The sequence below is a fragment of the Zootermopsis nevadensis genome, unplaced genomic scaffold (genome assembly GCF_977971745.1).
Source record: "Zootermopsis nevadensis isolate Lab colony 2312 unplaced genomic scaffold, Znev_1.0 Znev_ptg000012l, whole genome shotgun sequence".
Taxonomy (NCBI): Eukaryota; Metazoa; Arthropoda; class Insecta; order Blattodea; family Termopsidae; genus Zootermopsis; species Zootermopsis nevadensis.
In genome coordinates this window covers 3,808,778-3,830,302 of record NW_028259144.1, presented here as the reverse complement: position 1 = coordinate 3,830,302, position 21,525 = coordinate 3,808,778, and the positions used below count along the sequence as shown (strand labels likewise).

General features: G+C 39.0%; 1 protein-coding gene and 1 long non-coding RNA gene across 5 annotated transcripts; both read right to left on the bottom strand.

Moving 5' to 3' along the window:
• Positions 1-3,297: 3,297 nt before the first annotated feature.
• Positions 3,298-21,517, bottom strand: LOC110841537 (EF-hand calcium-binding domain-containing protein 4A). Of its 4 annotated transcripts, none has more exons than XM_022087184.2 (9): positions 21,334-21,517; positions 15,629-15,824; positions 11,342-11,453; positions 10,911-11,049; positions 9,140-9,314; positions 8,278-8,343; positions 7,082-7,255; positions 5,843-5,996; positions 3,298-4,655 (listed from the first exon to the last, which is right to left on the bottom strand). In XM_022087184.2, the coding sequence occupies exons 2-9, from the start codon at positions 15,749-15,751 to the stop codon at positions 4,567-4,569; spliced, it is 1,032 nt and encodes a 343-aa protein (XP_021942876.1). In that variant the 5' UTR covers positions 15,752-15,824; positions 21,334-21,517; the 3' UTR covers positions 3,298-4,566. The 4 variants fall into 4 exon arrangements, with proteins under 4 accessions (XP_021942876.1, XP_087203746.1, XP_021942877.1 ...); XM_087347620.1 differs by lacking the exon at positions 21,334-21,517 and adding an exon at positions 18,507-18,529; XM_022087185.2 differs by lacking the exon at positions 21,334-21,517 and adding an exon at positions 17,643-18,234.
• LOC147873943 (uncharacterized) lies at positions 15,116-15,618 on the bottom strand. The gene is made up of 2 exons (XR_015534896.1): positions 15,454-15,618; positions 15,116-15,423 (listed from the first exon to the last, which is right to left on the bottom strand). It is a non-coding gene; the product is annotated as an uncharacterized LOC147873943 (long non-coding RNA).
• Positions 21,518-21,525: the final 8 nt, after the last annotated feature.

Sequence of the window (21,525 nt, the reverse complement as noted above, 5' to 3'; positions counted from 1 at the left end):
TATTTTTTTTTAAATTTCAATTTTTTCGAAAATTTTCGAAAAATCGAAAAACGTGGGAAATCGTCCAAAAAGCGCACAAAACCAAAAAATTTTGAAAAATTCTGAATTCAAAATTTTTTCGAAAATTTCGAAAATCTTTAGTTTTCTTCGCGTTTCATGCCATTTGCAGCCCCTTTTAATTTTTTTAAAATTTCGAAAATTTTTGAAAATTTTAATTTTTTCGAAAATTTTCGAAAAATCGAAAAACTTGGGAAATCGTCCGAAAAGCTAGGTTATGTTAGGTTAGGTTAAGTTAGGTTAGGTTAGGTTAATTTATGTTAGGTTAGGTTAGGTTATGTTAGGTTAGGTTAGTTAAGTTAGGTTAGCTTAGGTTAAGTTAGGTTAGGTTAGGTTAGGTTAGGTTAGGTTATGTTATGTTAGGTTAGGTTAGGTTAGGGTAGGTTATTTTTTTAAATTTCAATTTTTTCGAAAAATCTAAAAACGTTGGAAATCGTCCAAAAAGCGCACAAAACCAAAAAATTTTGAAAAATTCTGAATTCAAAATTTTTTTCGAAAATTTCGAAAATCTTTATTTCTCTTCGCGTTTCATGCCATTTGCAGCCCCTTTTAATTTTTTTAAAATTTCGTTAATTTTTGAAAAATTTCAATTTTTTAGAAAATTTTCGAAGAATCGAAAAACGTGGGAAATCGTCCAAAAAGCTAGGTTAGGTTATGCAGGACCGGTATGTCTCGGACTGTTTCTGATGTACAGTGTCTCTGACGAATGCGGTCTGTGCCTGACTCGGGCACTGCACGGACCGGTCTCTATATAACACGGCAATGACGTGACGTCTCTGAGATGCTCAGGTGCGATGGACAGCACGTGAGGCAGACACGGACTTGCAGAGACCGGTAGGTGCAGACATCGAGGCAGGCAGCACTTGATTGAGACTGAGGCCGTGTCCGTCAGAGCCTGGATGTGGCATTCACCGAGAGTGGCATGCATCTGTTGAGCAGACCTTTGAAAAAAATTGAAAATTTTGAAAATTTTCGTATAATCAAAAAATGCAGGAAATTGTCTGAAAAGCGCACAAAACCAAAATTTCTTGAAAATTTTGAAAAAAAAAATTTAAAGTGGAATTCTTCAAATTTTTTTGGTTTTGTGCGCGTTTTGGACAATTTCCAGCATTTTTCGATTTTTTGAAAATTTTGAAATTTTTCAAAATTCCACCACCTGATGCCTTGCAGGACCGGTATGTCTCGGACTGTTTCTGATGTACAATGTCTCTGACGAATGCGGTCTGTGCCTGTCTCGGGCACTGCACGGACCGGTCTCTATATAACACGGCACTGACGTGACGTCTCTGAGATGCTCAGGTGCGATGGACAGCACGTGAGGCAGACACGGACTTGCAGAGACCGGTAGGTGCAGACATCGAGGCAGGCAGCATTTGATTGAGACTGAGGCCGTGTCCGTCAGAGCCTGGATGTGTCATTCACCGAGAGTGGCATACATCTCTTGAGCAGACCTTTGAAAAAAACTGAAAATTTTGAAAATTTTCGAATAATCAAAAAATGCAGGAAATTGTCTGAAAAGCGCACAAAACCAAAATTTCTTGAAAATTTTGAAAAAAATTTGAAAGTGGAATTCTTCAAATTTTTTTGGTTTTGTGCGCGTTTTGGACAAATTCCAGCATTTTTCGATTTCTTTGAAATTTTTCATAATTCCACCACTTGATGCCTTGCAAAACCGACCTGTCTCGAAATGTTTCTGATTTACAGTGTCTGTGTCGAATGCGGTCTGTGCCTGACTCGGGCACTACACGGACCGGTCTCTGTATAACACGGCACTGACGTGACGTCTCTGAGATGCTCTGGAGCGCCAGACCACGTGAGGCAGACACGGACTTGCAGAGACCGGTAGGTGCAGACACCGAGGCAGGCAGCACTTGGTTGAGACTGAGGCCGAGTCCGTCAGAGACTGGATGTGGCATTCACCGAGAGTGGCATGCATCTCTTGAGCAGACCTTTGAAAAAAAATTGAAAATTTTCAAAATTTTCGAAAAATCAAAAAATGCGGGAAATTGTCTGAAAAGCGCACAAAACCAATTTTTTTTGAAAATTTTGAATGAAATTTGAAAGTAGAAGTCTTCAAATTTTTTTGGTTTTGTGCGCGTTTTGGACAATTTCCAGCATTTTTCGATTTTTTGAAAATTTTGAAAATATTTCAAAATTCCACCACCTGATCCCTTGCAGGACCGGTATGTCTCGGACTGTTTCTTTTGTACAGTGTCTCTGACGAATGCGGTCTGCCTGACTCAGGCACTGCACGGTCCGGTCTCTGTACAACAGGGCACTGACGTGACGTCTCTGAGATGCCCAGGTGCGGCAGACAGCTCGTGAGGTAGACACGGACTTGCAGAGACCGGTAGGTGCAGACACCGAGGCAGGCAGCACTTGGTTGAGACTGAGGCCGAGTCCATCAGAGACTGGATGTGGCATTCACCGAGAGTGGCATACATCTGCTCAGGAGACCTTTGAAAAAAAATTCCAGCATTATTTGATTTTTCGAAAATTTTGACACTGTACATCAGAAACAGTCTGAGACAGACCGGTTCCACAAGGCATCAGGTGGTGTAATTTTGAAGAATTTCAAAATTTTCAAAAGATCGGAAAACGCTTGAAATTGTCCAGAAAGCGCACAAAACCAAAAAAATTTGATAAATTTCACTTTCAAATTTTTTTCAAAATTTCCAAAACTTTTTTCTTTTGTGCGCTTTTCAGACAATTTCCAACATTTTTTGATATTTCGAAAATTTTGAATATCTTTTCTTAACCCTCCCCAAGAGATGCCTGCCAAACTCAGTGAAAGACTCACCCAGTCTTTGCCGGACTCGGCCTCTATCTCACTAGGTTGCTGTCTGCCTCGGTGTCAGCACTAACTGGACTCTGCAGTACACCGGTCACTATGGGTCAGTGTCTGCCTAACGTGCTGTCTGATGCACCTGGCCTTCTCAGAGACGGCACGATAGATCCGTGTCATACAGAGAGTGGTCCGTGCAGAGACAAGCCTTCTGTAACAGTGAGATACTTGTTAAACCACGTCAGACCCAAGGATGGTACATGCAACATTACGTTTTATGTTGATGGTGACTACCAGAAAGGAATGATGCAAGATTCTTATGAAATTTGAACCAAAACTTGATAACATGGATTTGAGTTCCCATACAGAAAAGGGTCCTCAAAAGGAGATATAATTTTTTGAAAAAAATTCCCAACAATCAGTAAATATTAGTTTTCTCAATGATGCACTGCTGATGTTGGAAGGTAGAAGTCTCTTATTTGCCTTGCAAACACCAATATAAATTTTCCAATTTCACTGTATCTCAACACGTGTAGATTATAACATAACGTTTACATACACTTTTCAAAATCTTATGTTTTTTGTTTTGATATAAATATTCAAGAATATAATTATACTGCAGAAGATGTTACTACCATTCTTTTGTAGGATCACTAAAGGAGACTTCACCAAATTAGAAACATCCTAGCATAAAATGGAACTATATACCACAAAACACAAGCTTACTTTCATGAAGATGAATATTCATCATGACAAAGAATTATTTCTTCTGGCCTGTACAACACTTAATGCTTCCACAGTACTGCTGTTACACATCACAGGTAACAAGCTAAATGCAAAACCTAACCATAAAGCATTTTATACTCTTTTGTATCACCTGTCCACCAACATCATCTCCCAAACTCTGTGCCTTTTAATTTCTAAGCTGACCACATGAATAATGAGTGTCAGTTACCAGAATTTTTAACATTCTTTAAATATAAATGGAGATGGTTACACCCAGCTAAATATTCCCTATCAGAAGACGGACCTGCTTGAACAGTAGTCACTGTACCAGGCAGAGTAACGGAACAATGAACAAAACAGTCTGATCCCTGCCAGCAGACAATAAGTGCGGAAGGGAGTGTACTTTTTACATATAATTATTCTTAACATAAAAACCAAATTCATAAACAAAACAAAACTAGAAATATAATATTCACTTTCCTTCAGTACAGACGATCCTATGCCATTTTTACAAAAGTATTCTCAGGCTTGACAGTAGTCAGTAGAGCAAGGGAAGATACCACAAGACACATTTTTAGGAACACAGCTGGCAAAGATTAGTGCATGGGGTGAATATGTTCTTCAGAAAAAGGGCCACATAGTACAGACAGATGATGCGAGGATTAAAATGGATCCTCAATAAGGTGTGAAAATGGGGACTGGATAGAATGGCTTCACAGAAGTTCCAATATAACATTTTGGCTACTGTCTCAGCTTCCATCATGGGTGATGTGATGGGTGGAACAACTGCCAATTTTATTTGTACTCACTCTTGTAGCCATATTCCCCAGTGATCCAATTGGCTTTCTCCTTAACAATATATCAGGGAATGGTGGTTATTGTCGCTCCAAACAATTCACAACCACTTCCTTTGAAAGTTGTAGTTTCTCGTCATCTTATCTGATGCCACGTTACTTCTGGGGTTGAAAATACGTAATATAACCTAAGAAATAATCATCCTACCAGCTCCTATCTGAAATTTGCTCTTCTTCTCCCCCTTCAAGTGTTGATGTCATCTGTTGCAGCAACTGGAGTTGATGTATTAAACCTGGAAAATGTTTGATATCCTGATTGTTATATGTTTATTATTTGATGATGCTGTATGGATTATGAGGGCTGTTTAGTGTCAGATGAGACACAAGTCACAACATTCATGACATAGGATAATAATTGTAATGATGAACTGGGGAGGATATTCATGGAAACAACCTCTGTCCTGTCTAGAGAATAAGAGATTAAAAACCCACAAGTCTGTAACATTACCTGTTGTTTTGTACAGGTGTGAAACATTATTTCTTACCTCAAGGGATGAACACAGAAAGCGGGTATCAAAAATCGAAGTGCTGAGGGGAATGTTCAGTAGCAAGAAAGGGGAAATAACCAAAGACTGAAGAAAATTACATAATGATAAGCTTCGTAATTTGTATGTTTCACATAGTGTTATTGTATCAAGTAGAATGTAACATGCAGTACACAAGGGGAGGATGGGAAATACACACAAAATTTTAGTCAGTAAAATTCAAGGGATGGCAGCACTTGGGATACCTGGGTATAGACAGAAGGATAATCAAAAGCTATCTTAGAGAGATACATGATTTCGAGGTGTGGACTGGATCCTCCTGACTAAGAATAGAGCCTGATGGCTAACATTTCCATCAGAGCATGAAATCCTATAGTACAAGCTGCTGACTGTGTTGTTAAACAAACCACAAATAAATTAACAAACCTTCATCATGTTTTCTGTGTGACTGATACAAAAACCTAACAAAGAATTTTTTAGAAATTTCATTGTAGTCAGCTCTGAGTTTTATGGCTTGGTGATATGACAGTGTGACACAGTGTAAGTTGAATTCTATATAAGCCATAACACACTGACAATAAAGATTAATCATTTAAATCAACAGTAGCAGAAGCTACCTTAGAAATAAGTTTTTGTATATCAACTACTGTGATGTACTGAACATCCCCTTGTTAATCAATGAAAAAAAGACTCAAGCAGTGTCAACAGAAATAATTTAATTAATAAAGGGAATGAATAAAATAATGTCATAGGTAACAAGTGAACTAATAAGATTAATTAATTAAACAGTGTCAATGGACATGTCAATGAAATTAATGAGTCAGCTGTTAGAAAAAAAATAATTAATTAGTGAATGAATCAGAGTAAAGGCAACAAGTAAATTAATGAACAGGGCATCAAAAGTTTCAAAAACAACGATCAAACAGAAGATTTACCTCGCTGTTCAAGCATGATTCTCTTGGCAAGTCTAAACCCTGCTGAGAGATGTCTGCGCCTCTCCCACGCTTCATTTTGCCTTGCATCATCCAATAATCGCTGTACTTGCATAACTTCACGATGCTCTGCCTGCAACTGTGCTTCAAGTTCCTCCTAAAGCAGGAGAGAATAAATATTTTATTCACATGTGGGAACTGCTTAAACTAAATGCTAAGTTATGTGGTGTTCATCATTCCATCACTGCAGATGTACTTGAATTGGAAGGTTCCCAGTTTGAAGCCCATTTGAGCCATGAGTTTCAGGGCCATCATATTAGCCTACTGTTTTATGATTTATGAAAAGTGAATTGAGATTTGAGGTTCTCATGATAAAGCTGTCTATTGTGGTCTTCTAGGTTATGACACCGTGTGGTGTTGCAGATGGTTACCAGTATTTTAAATTAAATGCATTGCCTCCATCTTTTTGATGAAGATGGAGGTGAAATGTTGCTCTGGAACATTCAAGACCAACTACTTGGCCCATATCAACATGAAAAATTATGTGAATAAAATTGCATACTTTTGTAGCTCTTATTAGCAAAATAATTTCAGAATTCTACATGAAGTGGCAGTATTGTTACATCCACTTCACAAGACTGATAGCAGAAAATAAAAAGTACAAAGGTACGGTGACCTATGGTGGCATAACATCCATAAACCAAGAGGTGGAGTCTAATTTATAAAACATGAAGAAGATACGCCATTGTAAATCCCCACTGATTATATTATCCCCACTTAATGGTACCTGCACCTTGTCGTGGTGGTGGGGCTTGAGTACCTCAGTGACCCCAAGAGCTACTGGTAGGGCGTCCCTAGCCAGTTTGGTCGAGGGGGAGAGGTCAGACTAAGACAGGTACCCTGGTACTCCAGGTTGGGGGTTGGTCGCAAGGCTAACAACCTTGCGCCGTAAAAAGGAAGATGTTTCGAAATCTCGATCAAAGCCTCGGACAGACGGACCTACCAGAGGACCAAATCGAAGAGGGGAATTGAGGAGGCCATGGACCGAATACGGACCGGAGAGCCATAGAAGAAGAAGATTATATTATACTAAACATACATTTACATACTGAATAGTTCTGACAACTGCAAGTCATCTACCACTTCTTCTTTGCAACTACTAACACTTTATTACAAAATGATTTCCATAGCACCTTTGATATAGTTCTGTTAAAGTGCGCAGTTAATGTGACTAGAGGTTACCTTAGCTCTGAGCAAACGTTCATTTTCCTCCTTGATACACATTTCTTTAGATCTGAGCACGTGAACTCTTTCTGTCAGTCCCTGTTGTCTGTTCAGCACATCCTGCAGCTGTTGTTCCTTCTCAGCTAAGTCCTGTTCAAGAGCGCTCCATCTTAATTGCAACTTCTGCTCTACCTGGAAAAAAGGAGAGAACATTTTCAAAATACAGAAGCCAAAATTGTATCAGACTGAAAGAATTACGTAGCTGATTTTTTTCTTAAGTCATGCAAAGTTATTCTTTCAACAGCCCAACTTATGTAGTATTTAATGAGGCACAAGATGATCGTAAATGGAAAAGAGATAAGGATATGAAAGGAGGCAGTCACTGCCTACATCAGAGCACTGTACCAGCAGTTTGCATGGATGGAGTCTCAGAGAGACCACAAAAAGTCTCTTGTCAGGATGTCTGGCAACCAAGAAGATGTTGAAATCATGGCCTTTGAAATATTGAAAAATGATCAATTAATTCATGAGAACAGGAGAATGTTTGGATCTAAGAGGGACTGAGTGACAGGAGAAAACTGCAAAATAAGCAGCTCAATATTTTGTACAGTTCACCAGATATTATTATGATCAAATCATGGAGAGATGAGAAAAGTGTAAAATATTTTGGCTGAAATTCCTGAAGGGAAGGGACTAGTCGGAAGACCTAGAAGACGTGTAAACAAAAAAATAATATTAAAATAGATCTTAGGGAAATTGTGTTTGAGTGTGTGGATTGGATTAATCTGACTAAGGATAGGGACTGGTGGTGGGCTCTTGTGAGCATGGCAATGAACCTTCAGACTGCGTAAGAGGCAAGGAATTTCTTGACTGACTGTTACTACTATTAAATTCTTAAGAAGGAATCTGTTCCATGAAGTTAGTTGGTATCTTTGCCTGAGCATTTGGCAATATCAAGAAATATTATAATGAGCAACAAATACTTGTAACGTTGTACAGTATTTGTTGATAAGTTACACAAAGACAGAAATATTCAATTATTCTATTTTCTCTGTTAATGAATTCCCGGATGAGGATTATAAAGCCAGATTAAACCTGATATTATTCAATGAAGCTAATGTAGTTCAACTGAGGATAGTTAAAGGCTTGTTGCATGATAACCTCAAACATGAAGATACATCAATACTGGATTGATAATGAAACTGTAGTCTTACGTGCCGTGCTTGATTCTTCTTTTCCTCATGAAGCTGAGTTTCCATTTCTTCAAATAATCTGCGAACCTAGAACAAAATGAAAATTACCACTGCTGGTGCACATTACAACATTTCTTATTTTTGATCTTCAGTATTTTCAGAATATTTAAATATCAAATTACTAAACGGTTATAATTTTTAATTCATATTTGAATTACAACAAACATGTTTATGAAAAAATGAAAGAAGTTGTCAGTGTGTAAGTGGATGAAAAAGACCTGTAATGTGACGAATACATACAAGAAGGAAAAGGGAAAAGACAAAATTGAAAATTTAAGCGGAGAAAAAGAACAAGAAGAAACATTTAAAAAAAAAATTCTCTATAATCTGTAAATATATATATTTAAATTCCTGACACATGTTGGTATGACATATGTAATTCAGATCAAGTGCAGTTTTAACTCTGCATCCAAAATGCAATTCTCACAAGTTACTCAGTGTCTTTCTGGATCTGTCAATATTGAGTTACCGTTTGCGAGCAGTCGGAAATTGCTTTTTCTTGAATACATGGAAATCATAGCTTTAATACACTAGTGACAAAACTCAGAGGTTCAATATTACTAAATTCCAAAACCAAAGCTTGCACATGCTTTCAAAAATTAAAGAATAAATCTATCAAGAGTAACAGAACTGTAATTTTATGTAAAAGACTTAAAAATTGCTATTACTACTTCGAGTCCATCCAGTTAGCCCCCTGAATTTAAAGAGACTTTGTTCTTTATTGCTGATTAGTGAAAGGCTATGAATACACCATGACACATTGATCATATATTGTACAATAGCTTTACCACGTGGAAAGAAATGGTGAAGGTAATTTGTTAACCTGTGCATCATGTTCATCATCCTTTAATTTCAAAGCCTCTTCCAAGTTTCTCTGTTCTTTTTGGCACCTTCTTAGGTCCGTCACCAGTTGCTGAAGGAAGGTCTCCAAATTGTTGCGGATAAGTGGACTTTCTTCCTGTTCCACATGATGGCATAGCTGTCTCAGCACCTCCAGACTACAAACAAACCACGAAATAAAAATTTCTGTCTTCCGGGTTGTTGCGCTGTGTAGTCTGGTCGATGTTAACCAACGTCTCAGAGGTCATACTGCCTCCATCATCAGGGCGATGAGTATGAAGATTTCTGTCTTCTGGGTTGTTGCGCTGTGTAGTCTGGTCGATGTTAACCAACGTCTCAGAGGTCATACTGCCTCCATCATCAGGGCGATGAGTATGAAGATTTCTGTCTTCTGGGTTGTTGCGCTGTGTAGTCTGGTCGATGTTAACCAACGTCTCAGAGGTCATACTGCCTCCATCATCAGGGCGATGAGTATGAAGATTTCTGTCTTCTGGGTTGTTGCGCTGTGTAGTCTGGTCGATGTTAACCAACGTCTCAGAGGTCATACTGCCTCCATCATCAGGGCAACAACCCAGAAGACAGAAATCTTCGTACTCGCCGCTGTGAAAACCTCAAATCTTACAAACCACAAAATATATTTTCACATCGCTGTTACAACAGTAGCGCGCCTGAGGGGACGAGACCGCTGGGGAGACCTAGAAGTAGATGGGAGGATAATGTCAGGTGGGATCTATGGGAGATAGGAGTTGAAGGAGACTGGATTTTGTTGGCCCAGGACAGGGCCCGGTGGAGGGCTTTGGTTAATTCGGTGATGAACCTTTGGGTTCGGTAAGCCATCTGGTTGGTTGGGTCCACTATTTGGGAAGCCTGAGAGGAAGAGACCTCTGGGGAGACCTAGACGTAGATGGGAGGATAATCTCAGGCGGGATCTATGGGAGATAGGAGTTGAAGGAGACTGGATTTTGTTGGCCCAGGACAGGGTCCGGTGGAGGGCTTTGGTTAATTGGGTGATGAACCGTCGGGTTCGTAAGCCATCTAGTTAGTTAGTTAGTTACAACAGCACATGCACTGTCACGGACATTTCAGTCACTATTTTCTTCAATGAAGTTTAATAAATGTTGTATCTTGGAATAGAGAAGAAAACTCATGTGATAATTTCTGGTAAGTCTGTGGACAGTTCAGAGTAAAATGATAATGCCAACAAGTAACAAGAATTATACAACTAAATTATTAGGTTGTTTTTTGGATGTAATTTAGGAGACCGGGATAAAATACAAGCACCACATACTGATTAATATCCTATTATGTTAATCTGATAGAACATCTGAAAAAAAAGGAAAAGGAGTGTATGTGATATGTACCAGAAGGCCATTTGACCACTGATATTTTGTGTTATGGAATTTTCTTTCAAGTGCAAAACTGAATATCCCAATATACTGTCTGCGTGTTACATCGATAAGATTAATCTGTTCTTGTCCCGCCCGCCAAACGGAAACAAAACTTAAACTTCAGCGATTAAGAATAGGAGACAGCACGTCAGAATGTAATTATCTTCAAATCTGACTACAATGCGGAAACTCACCAAGATCCACGACGGGAGTTACAAATCCCAGTTAACCAGCTTACAGCGAGTCATTAAACTGTCCATGCATTTAAATGATTACATATGATAATAATAATTTTTTTTATATTCCTTAGAAATTGCAAAAACTACTTCTATGTTCATACGTAGTTACAAGAAAACTTCATCCTACTTGTGCAATACGTTGATGGACTCCAGTTCCCTCAGAAGGTACTGAACAGGCCCATCTGAATCTTGAACTTCCTTCTGAGATGATTCCATGACACTGTCTTCCTCCCATGAATTTCTAGAATGTGAAGCTACAAACTCACCTGTAATGAAAATTATTTTAATTTAATCACAGGAGAATGTTCATTGTAGTCACATTTTAGTTACATACCCAGTAACTTAACTACTGAACTATCTCCGCGGTGAAGTTTCCTTCAGAAATTCTCATGGCGGTGAGGGCCCAGAAACTGGAGGTGATATGTTTCTCTCAAAAGTTGGCGTCTATCTGTGAGTCTACATGGAGTCATAACCCAGCAGAACAACAACATCAATAATGAGCCTATCTCCGAAACTAAGAAATTGTCCTCCTCTTGTGAATTCCACTTTCATACTCACCAAAACCGGAGAGGAACTGTTCGATGGTGAGGTAACCATTGTTATTCACGTCCAAAGAGTCGAACACAGCCTCAAGCTGCTCTGGTGTCAGAGGAATCTCGCTCCGCATTCTCTGTCGACATAGAAACATGCAGGTTACGAGAACCATAAGATGTTAACTAACAGAGTCGGTCAAAATAAGCTGTAGCCAACATAAAACGTGAAAATGTGTCATATTATTTAACACAGGAGAAAAATGTCAGATGCTTCCCTCAAAAATAACGCGAAAACGATTATTAATACAGAATGTTTTATTATATTATATCGTGTATTCATTTTCGAGCATGACTTTACGTCGAAATCGTCTCCTACTCTTCGTAAATCCTGAGAAGGAAGTACCGAAGTGCCTCACAAGAATTCCACATTTTCATTGGTTTGTCGTTCTGACTGATGGAGTTCGTGTGTAGTAGTTAGGGAGGCATTTTAATGGAATTCCATGTATTATATGTACAAGCAGTATTAAGTAAAATTTGCATGTTATTTGAAAGACGTTCTTACAATTAATGTAGGAAAATCGTGGCTGTCTGTTCGTTCCGGTGTACTAGGAGTCTACAGTGAGAGATTTCTGGTAAAAAACACATTTGAACTCAGCAGTTTCGTCGGCTCCAATTAATATTCTGTCGGCCCTTCAGACAAATTTTTCTTACTGTGATATAAGAGAGAAGATAACCTACAGACTTAATACACAGTACCAACAAGGTTTGGTTATAAATAGGCCTGAGAGATAAATGTTTGCAATGTTTCTTTGCAGCATGGTGCGAGACGATTACCTGAACTAAGGCTTTGTTTGGAAGAGAGCTTGCAGTGTAATTACCAGAGTAAACAGAACTGTGTGCGGAATGGCCTCGTAGCTACTACACACACAATTCTGTAAACATCAAATTTCGCTTTCGTAAGAGAGTCGCTATCAAAGGCCAAGCTCGTTGCCAGAACAATACATCTGTGTGCGTATTAAAATTGTGGGGGGAAAAAAGCTCTAAAACTCACACAATTCTGCTTTGAATTTCTTTTATTCCTTTGGACAAAGAATAATATATATATTACTATCCCAGTATTTGCCTGGAGGGACGAATAACTTCTATTCTGTCATCTCACTGGCCACTGCTACTCATTCTAAGTTAAAATATTGCTCCTTTAACATTAACATTTTTCTCGGCAAGCAAACATTCGCACATTTTATTGATTACGAACTTTAGAGTTTACTTGTTCATTATTTTACCCACCTATATGACTGCCCGCTAATCTATCTATATATCGATCTATTTACCTATATATCGACAATTTATCGTTCTGTGTAGGTATCGATCTATCCTCTTCTTATCCACTCACCTATCGACATACCTATCGGTCTGTCTACATATCGATTCTCTACTTATCAATCTATCTACAGATACTTTACCTACCTATCGATCTATCTTCTATCTATCGATCTGTCTGTCTATAGGATATCGATTCTCTACTTATCAATCTATCTACAGATACTTTACCTACCTATCGATCTATCTTCTATCTATCGATCTGTCTGTCTATAGGATAACCCAAAAAGATGTATACGTATTATAATACGGAATATTAACCTAGTGTGTATACGTCTATTTGGGAGAGCTGCATATACCTAAATAGCTGTCTGACGATTATCTATTTACCCACCTACCAATTCATAAGCACCAGTTCTGATAGTTAGTTGTTCCACATAAATATTATCAAGTTTTTTCAAATTAAATAAAAGTTAATCAAAGTTCGTAACCAAGTGAGCGATATATGCACATATGCGTAGCGGGAATATATGAACACATAAAATGCGCTAAAATATTTTCTTACGAGTGCATGAAACTCATGATTTCCCAGGTGCATGAATGCCTTGACATTATTACCAGGGACAGATAGCACAAAACAGTGTAACACAACAAGGCCGGCAGAGGTAGTTATCTACTTAGGAGTGAGTTGTAATGGCACAAATTATAGGGTCGAATAGTATCTGGCAAAAGTTCGTGGGTTATCCGACACACTGACTGAAATGTTCATAAGAAAAGTGCCTCAAACTTACAGGAATGTCTGTACAGGTATACTGCCAGAACCGGGCTAACTCGGTCATATTACGACTGACTACACGCTGAACCACTGGCCTTCGATTTCCGCAAAGATAGGGATTTACCACACATTCCAACACGTCCTATATTATTCACTAATAAGATGGCCAGAGAGTAAAGACAGCAGTCTGTATAGTGGAGTAGTCTAGAACAGTGGTCTTCAACGTGGGGTACGCGTACCCCCGGGGGTACGCGAAATTTAAAAAATATATTATTTTGTGATAAACACTGAATAATCAGTAATGTAATTTATTTAATTTATTTTAGATATAGATTATATATACCGCCACGGTGGTCTAGCGGTTAGAACGCTGGCCTTGTAATCCTGGGGTCTCGGGTTCGATTCCCGGCGGTGCCCGAATTTATAACTTGTGTTGGGCAAGGCCGTGGTCTAGGCAACACGGAGTTTTCCTCCGGGGCTTCCCCGGTTTCTCCGTGGCATCCCATTCACACACAGAAGAAGGCAATGGCAAACCACTTCTGGATCATCTGACAAGAACGTATATGAACAGGTCCCAGTCCGAGAAAAGGATGGAAGGATCCTGTTCATATGGACCTGTCGTCAGACAGAACACAAAATAAAATAAAAAATAAATAAAAATAAAATAGATTATATACTATGTATAACTTGAATTATACACCAACAACTTTGGGGGTACAAAGTTGAAGAGAAATTATATCTGGGGGTACGCGAACAAAAAAGGTTGAATACCACTGGTCTAGAATGTATGGAACCGTAACTTAAATTCTCAAAACACTTTAACAGCGCGGTTTTATTTTCTGTGTACTTTGGTCCCTGTTTCAAATCCAACTAGAAAGTGTTATTATACTGTTTGCCTCCCATACCACAAGGAAAAATGACGATGTATTCAGACTACATCAAAGACACCGACTAGTTATACAGCAGCGACACAAGACAGCAAATACGTAACGCGTGTCACATAACTCTTGCAAAAGTTTGTCACTTTAGTGACATAAATGCGTACTTCCCAGTTATTATGACGCGTTTTGTAAGTTTATTCTTAAAATCAACAGGCATGCGTGTAGTTTAAAGCAATGTATAATTTTTGGAGGCAACTCTTGTACGCCTTTTCGCTTATTTAGTACTGAAATATGTTTAAGTATCACGAAATTCAAATTCTTCGGTTTATTTTAACCATGAAATACAAAACTGAACCATATTTTAATGCAGTTACTATAGAATACAAATGGTTGAGAAGAGAATTATAAAGGTTTTACAACATGTACAAAGGAGCACTTCATATTTGCACACCTAAACTGATAGTATTGTTTATATATTTTTGTTGAAGAGACAGAAATTTAACAGATAAGATATGAAGTTACTTTTTCAATGCGCGTCTAGAAAATAAGATAAGCATAAATTTGGGGAAATTATTGCTCATTTCAGTTCAAAATAATTTATTTCCCCGCATTCTATCTAAAAAATAAAAATAATAAGGAATACAACACTATGGTTTCTGTCTTCTGGGTTGTTGCGCTGTGTAGTCTGGTCGATGTTTACCAACGTTTCAGAGGTCATACTGCCTCCTTCATCAGGGCGATGAATTCAACCCAGAAGACAGATATTTTCACTGTGGTTTTAAATGCTGTTGTACGGTTACGAAATTTGGTGTCTCAGAGAAAATCACTGAGTTTATTTGTCAACAAGGTGACATACAAAATGCTCAAACTTTAAGGAGATTGCAGAACTTCTCGTAATTTTTACTCTTAAGCAAATAATATTAGGAAGATAAAATCGAAGAGGATAAGATTGGCGCGACATGCAGTACGCATGGAGTGGAGATCCATAAAACATGAAGTTAGAAACTCCAGATGGAATATACCACTTTGCAGATTTGGGAGTAGATGGGAGGATGGTATTAAGATGGGTCTTAGGGCGACTGGTTGTGGGGGGGGGGGGGGGTTAATGGAACCGGCTTAGGACTGTGACCACTTCCGGATTTGATATGAACACTGTTGAACCTTTGGGTTCTGCTACCGAGGTCACTAAAGGTGCGTCAAAGTCATCCCGAGTCTCGGGCGAACGAGTATCTGACAGAGACTCCTTCATAGCTGCGACACCACGTGGGCATGACATGAGGAGGACTTTCCAGGTACATGGACTGCAAGGTAATTTTTGACAATGTGGCAACTCTACCTGCATGTCTCTTTTCACGATGAACCCTTTCCTCTCTCGGTCACTGAGCAGGAATAGTTGCTGAGCCCGTTCCTCTAAAAGAGCTTCCATCCTGTCGGTCCCTCGCGAAGTCGCTGTCTCCATGGTAACAAAAATAAGTAAGCAGGCCTATGGCTCTAGAAGTTTGCTTTTACAGTTGCCGTTTTCAGCTGTGAACCTAGAAGAGATGTCTTAAATGAAGAAACTGTTTCTTTCGTGATAAGTATTTTATGATAACTTTCGAGTTGATATCACATGCCTCATGACAGTCTGGCATATCGTACCACTTCAATTCGCAGTTTACACCATAGTGCGTTTTTTCTTTTAAGTATTGCCAATTTTAACTTTCATCCTAAATGTCACCGCCGAGCCCATTTACAGCCTCGCAGGTATAACAGACTTCTGCCACGGTAAAGAATTTAGAAATTAGATTTCACACATTCACAAACATCCTTTGACACTGACCAGCCTTTAAAACACCTTCCCACCAACACGCACACACAAACATACAACTCATTCGCTTTTAAAAATAATTAATTTGCTTTCACTGTTAGAAGAAACTTCAGACAAAGCGAGTCAAACTAATTCAATTCAACATCAGAGTTCTTTCTCAGGATATTATCCGCCTGTCCCCTGACTCAACTACAAACATGTAGGAATTAATTATAGACACTAATTAACATATTTTCTTTAAACAAGATATGAAAAGCAGAGAACAGAGGACATTAACTTCTTGGTACCTGTAACTCTCTTTCAACATCAACAACATCAATGAGATAGCCGACGAACTTGTAGTAACAACGCTGACGTAAGAATAAGCAGGCTATCGCAGGCCCTTGAAAGTTCGTGGAGTGACAGGTATTTGAAAAATAAGCATTAGGCATTTTAACAGCTGGTCCAGACCACATCTGTCGACATGCGTCACCATGTTTTGACACACATCTTAATCATACTTAGTGTTTCCTGTTACACACTCCAACTCAACGCAGATCATTCGCGCGACTCAAAAAGAACATTTTTACCGAAATATTTCTGGCGCCGTGGCGGGACTCCAAACAATAATCTCTCTGAAAACGAGAAAAATCATCCTTTCGTCCACCATCACGACAGAATGTACACAAGGAGGGAATCGATGCATCTGCCTTGGGTGTGTGAACATGGGAGGTTTTCCCATGCCTGAACTCGGCTCCAAGAAATTGTGTAGAGAGTGTGGAGGTAATGCTCCACACATTTTTCAACTCGCTGCTAGATGGAAGTGAGCAGCCTGTTCCACACTTCGTCGCCTTTTCACGAATTGAATTTGAGGCTGAATGGACTTCAGCCGATCTGTACGTGACGAATACGAGGTGCGATCGGAAAGTTTCAAGACTGCGCGTATAAAAACCCGTACACTTATCTCAGGCATTAAATTCATCCATCACCCTCGAAGTAGTTCCCCTGGGAGTGAACACGACGATCCCAGCGCCGCTGCCAAGCCTGGAAGCATCCCTGGAAATCTTTCTTTGCTTGCTTTAGCATTTCATAGGTTTCCGTAGCCGTTTTGGCGAGTCTTTGGCAAGAGATTCAGGCAGAATCGCAGATGGTGCTTGACAGGATGACAAAGAAAGATTTCCAGGGATGCTTCCAGGCTTGGCAGCGGCGCTGGGATCGTTGTGTTCACTCCCAGGGGAACTACTTCGAGGGTGATGGATGAATTTAATACCTGAGATAAGTGTACGGGTTTTTATACGCGCAGTCTGGAAACCTTCCGATCGCACCTCGTACATTACTCCATACCCGACATAGGAATTTTTTCGGTAAACTGAATTTCATTAAGGACGAAATTTACTATTTATTTATTTGTTAGAGCATGCAAATTTTAAAAGCCTTGGAAACAAGCTACCTGCACCAATAACGACATTCATAAAGAATGGCGTTGGAGTGACCAATTTCATGCAAAAAATAACGAATATGTAGCAAACAAGTAAATTAAATAATAATACCAGTTTTCACTTACTCTTGTACACGTTTTAGTTATATTACGTGTTATTGACGAAGACGTCCTTGCAAATCCTCACACAGACTGTCACCAAAGATTTGATTCTTCCTCTGCGACTCACAGTCACACTTCAACTACAATCTGTTGCGAAACAGCTCTTGTATTATCATAAGAACAGTCCTCAAGAATCCTAACAAAACTAACAGGGAGAAGAATACTTTTTATTTTCTTAACCTGACGTAACTTCCACGTCTATAGATACAGGTGTACCACAACAGATAGGAAAACAGACGACGCACACAATTCGCATTTACGATCTTTTTCGTGTCTGTGTGTGCCAATGGTATATTTGAACCACGCGTAGTTATTACTATACAAACAATTGAACTTAAAAGGATTTACCGAACTATGAAATTTAGCCGTCAAAACTCCTGTCTCATATTACACGGGTCCGATTTGATTCTCGGTACACAGACCAGCTATCCAGAGATATTTAATGGTTTTACTGAGTATACATAAAACTTCTAACCACGATCTCAATAAGAGTCAGGCCACACAGACAAATGCTGATGTAATAGCGTAGAGCACTATTTCACAAACTTCAAATGATGTTTATCAGCGATAGCTTATCCATAAGTGACTGTTATCTTTTAAGAATGACGAAGTTCTTGGGTTTAGTTCGATAAAATGAGGTGAAAGTGTATAGCATAATTTCCAAGAATTTATCCGGCAGGAATAGAATGAAGAAACACATACAGTGGAATTTAAAGACAGTCTTACTTAACAGTTAAGTATGCAAATGCAACCGACTCTTCAAATCAAATTAAAGAAAATGAATTAAATAAATTAATTTCAAACAAACCACCTTACTGAAATTTCTACCTCAGCATCCTAGAAGACACAAATCTTCTGTCACGGACATCGAAGAAACGACGCAGATTTCAGATTTTAATTTCTCTCCCCAAGCAATTTCAAAATCACTGAAGCACAGACGTCACGCTAAGTTGACATCAACTATGCATAACGCATAACGTCAAATGATATATAATGACGCATGTCCGTCATGAATCTGATTACGTAACAGACAAATCTTCATTTAGACAATTCTGGTTGTCTTTTAAACGGCCTGACTCTAAATTTGCATTAAATCCATTGCAATACCATTACTTCCGCCAATTCGTATGCAATTAAATGACATTCAGTAATTTAATACGACGTTTCTAGTGTCACAAAATTCGGCCAATCTACAGGCAGGGACGCCAACATTTAACTGCCTCAAAACTCCCCTTTGAACCGTCTTAGTACGTACACGCAACATAAATAATATATTTTTGGAAGAGGTTTTCAAAATTATAACCAAGTCCTACACGCGAAACTAAAATTCGGTCGCCGGCCTGAAGCATTGGGAAAAGATAACGCGACAAATTATTATTGTTATTATTATCATCAATACAATATTTGTTTTTAAGTTGTTAATGATGAAGAATAAAAGATTTTGCACACATGTTTGTCCTCCACATACGCACAACCGATACAATGTTAAAAGTTAAAACGTACTAGATTATTTTTATAATTCTGTAAACAACTACTTTAACTCCACGTAAACATTTAAATTTTGTTTACTGACTTTATCTGATAACACTATTGATGACGTATGGAAGAACACCGAAAAGTTTCTGCCGATATATGAACATAAAATAAACTAACAAAATAAAATTTCTCAAATGGAAACCTGGTCCCAGTCGCGGCACTATACGAGGTGCGATCGGAAAGTTTCAAGACAGTTTCTATTGACACAGTCTGGAAACTTTCCGATCGCACCTCGTAAATTTCCCACACTCTCGTGTACGAAAGCCAATCATCCGCACATTCCCATAAATTTTGGCGAAGTGGCTAGAACTCGTGTCTCGCAACTGGAGGTTCTCAGATTCGAATCTCGTACATGAACCAAGTGTTCCGACTATTTTCCAAATTTCCTCTAGGCCATCGGTTGACAATGGCGACCTCCAGCTATTTTCATAACAATACAAAGTAGAAAGAAGCAGCCATACCGAGATCCTTTAACTGTTCCCATACCTGATTCACTACGGCGTTTCAATTTCGGTACTGCGGGGATGGTTCAAGACTCGCGTCATTGAACACATGCGGATTTCGCCTCATTACGTTTGTGAAGGTACCGCGATGGTTGGTAAGCATGTGGGTCACTAAGCCACTGCACGACATTGCCACAATTGTGGCTCAGGTCGTAATTTGTTAAAATCCATCGCTCATTTCAGTCCAATGTCGGGGCCACGAATACGTCGAGATATATTTCCACATCTTACGTTTTCAAGGTGTTGTTTGACTCCTTAAAGTCGAAGCTCGTCTAAACATCATTTATGAATTCAGTCCGAACCGCAAAGAAAACATAGCACTTCACCATTTCAAAGACCAATTTGTTAACGCTGTTTAAGGAAATGATCGCTGTTTACACCAAGAATCATGCGAAAAATATCTGCAATAGTTATGAGACATCTTTTATGTTGCAGTGTGTCGAAATGACACGAATCTCTTAAGTTATATTTGAAAAATAAACACTACCCAATTTCCTATTCCAGCACACCCATTTTATTTTCCACAACGCTAAAGGATTTAACATGCGAAAGACTTCCTCATTGCAGGGACCTCGGCACATACATGACACACAGAAATGGAGGTCATTGCAGTGAATGAAGTGGAATTCCCCATGCCATGAAAATAAACCAAGTGCGATATGACGAAGGACAACACATGCAAGCTGCTGGGTATTTGCACAGGCGAAGCTCCTCATGTGTGACACTTTTCGTACGTGGTTACGTAATACCAAGATTATCACTGTTACCACGAAACGCAATGATTATTCCCGGGCCTGAGCCAGTCAACGTCACCACAACTTATTTCCGTGTGATCCGTTTTAATATTATTCCACTGTCCGTGTAAAGACCTCCCAAATTCACTCTGCCCTTCAGATTTTTAAACAATGGCTTCGCATTATGAGACAGAATCACAGATTGACGGTGTTTCAGCATAACGTGCTAAAAATAATATTTTATTTGTACCAAAGACTTCGTCACCTAATGTTATTAGGGCGGTGCAACTAAGACCCGCATCTCTCATGAGGAGATTATAACTCAGCACAGAATATTCATGATACTCAGGGGGGAAACACCGCTATTGAGCCCTGTGTGCAGGTGGAATGATAAAATTAAAACGTACCATTGAGGCATAGAGTGCGGACTGTAATCAACTCTCACGTGACAGGGTCTGCGAAGACGCTGACAAACCTCCGGGTTCAATAAAAGACGGAAAACGTATTGATCAGCTGAGAAACTATAACCATTTTAAGTAAGACTCTACAATATGACGTCACAGGCGCCTATGTTACCGAAATGTTTGTTTCCTTGTTAGGGTTTTCAACCAAAATCAAATACGTACGAATCTGTTTTCCCCACTGCGTGTTACGTGCTACAGCCAGTTGATTTATTCTCACTGATATCTAACGAAAAGAAGGTCTATACATCCAAAAGCTCTTCGCTTCCTTCAAAGAGGAACGTGGAATGAAAGCACAGTGGAAATTCGTGGCTCAATACGTACGACTAATCTATGAATTTCGGTTCTGTCTCTAATAAATAACCATACAGACAAATGAGGTAATATGCAAGACAACAACGAACTGTTAAATTACGCTCACCTTTCAGATCCGAAGCGAAATTCGCCTTCAACATATCTGTTTCACATTACCACTACCAGACTTCCCACTTCACTGCAAACTAGTTATCAGGCACACGGTAAAGCACGTAGTAACCATTAAAGTGTTGCACGATAGTCCTTTCATGGCTATTAACAGACAATACGAGGCACGGTTTAAGTGTGAGCCAACAAA

Excerpts from the sequence above, each read along its gene's own strand:
- LOC110841537 (XM_022087184.2), bottom strand. The coding sequence starts at position 15,751 with ATGGAGACAGCGACTTCGCGAGGGACCGACAGGATGGAAGCTCTTTTA. Across the intron at positions 5,997-7,081 it reads AACGTTTGCTCAGAGCTAAG|GAGGAACTTGAAGCACAGTT; the intron begins GTAACCTCTAGT and ends CTCCTGCTTTAG. Across the intron at positions 4,656-5,842 it reads AATCATGCTTGAACAGCGAG|GTTTAATACATCAACTCCAG; the intron begins GTAAATCTTCTG and ends AACATTTTCCAG.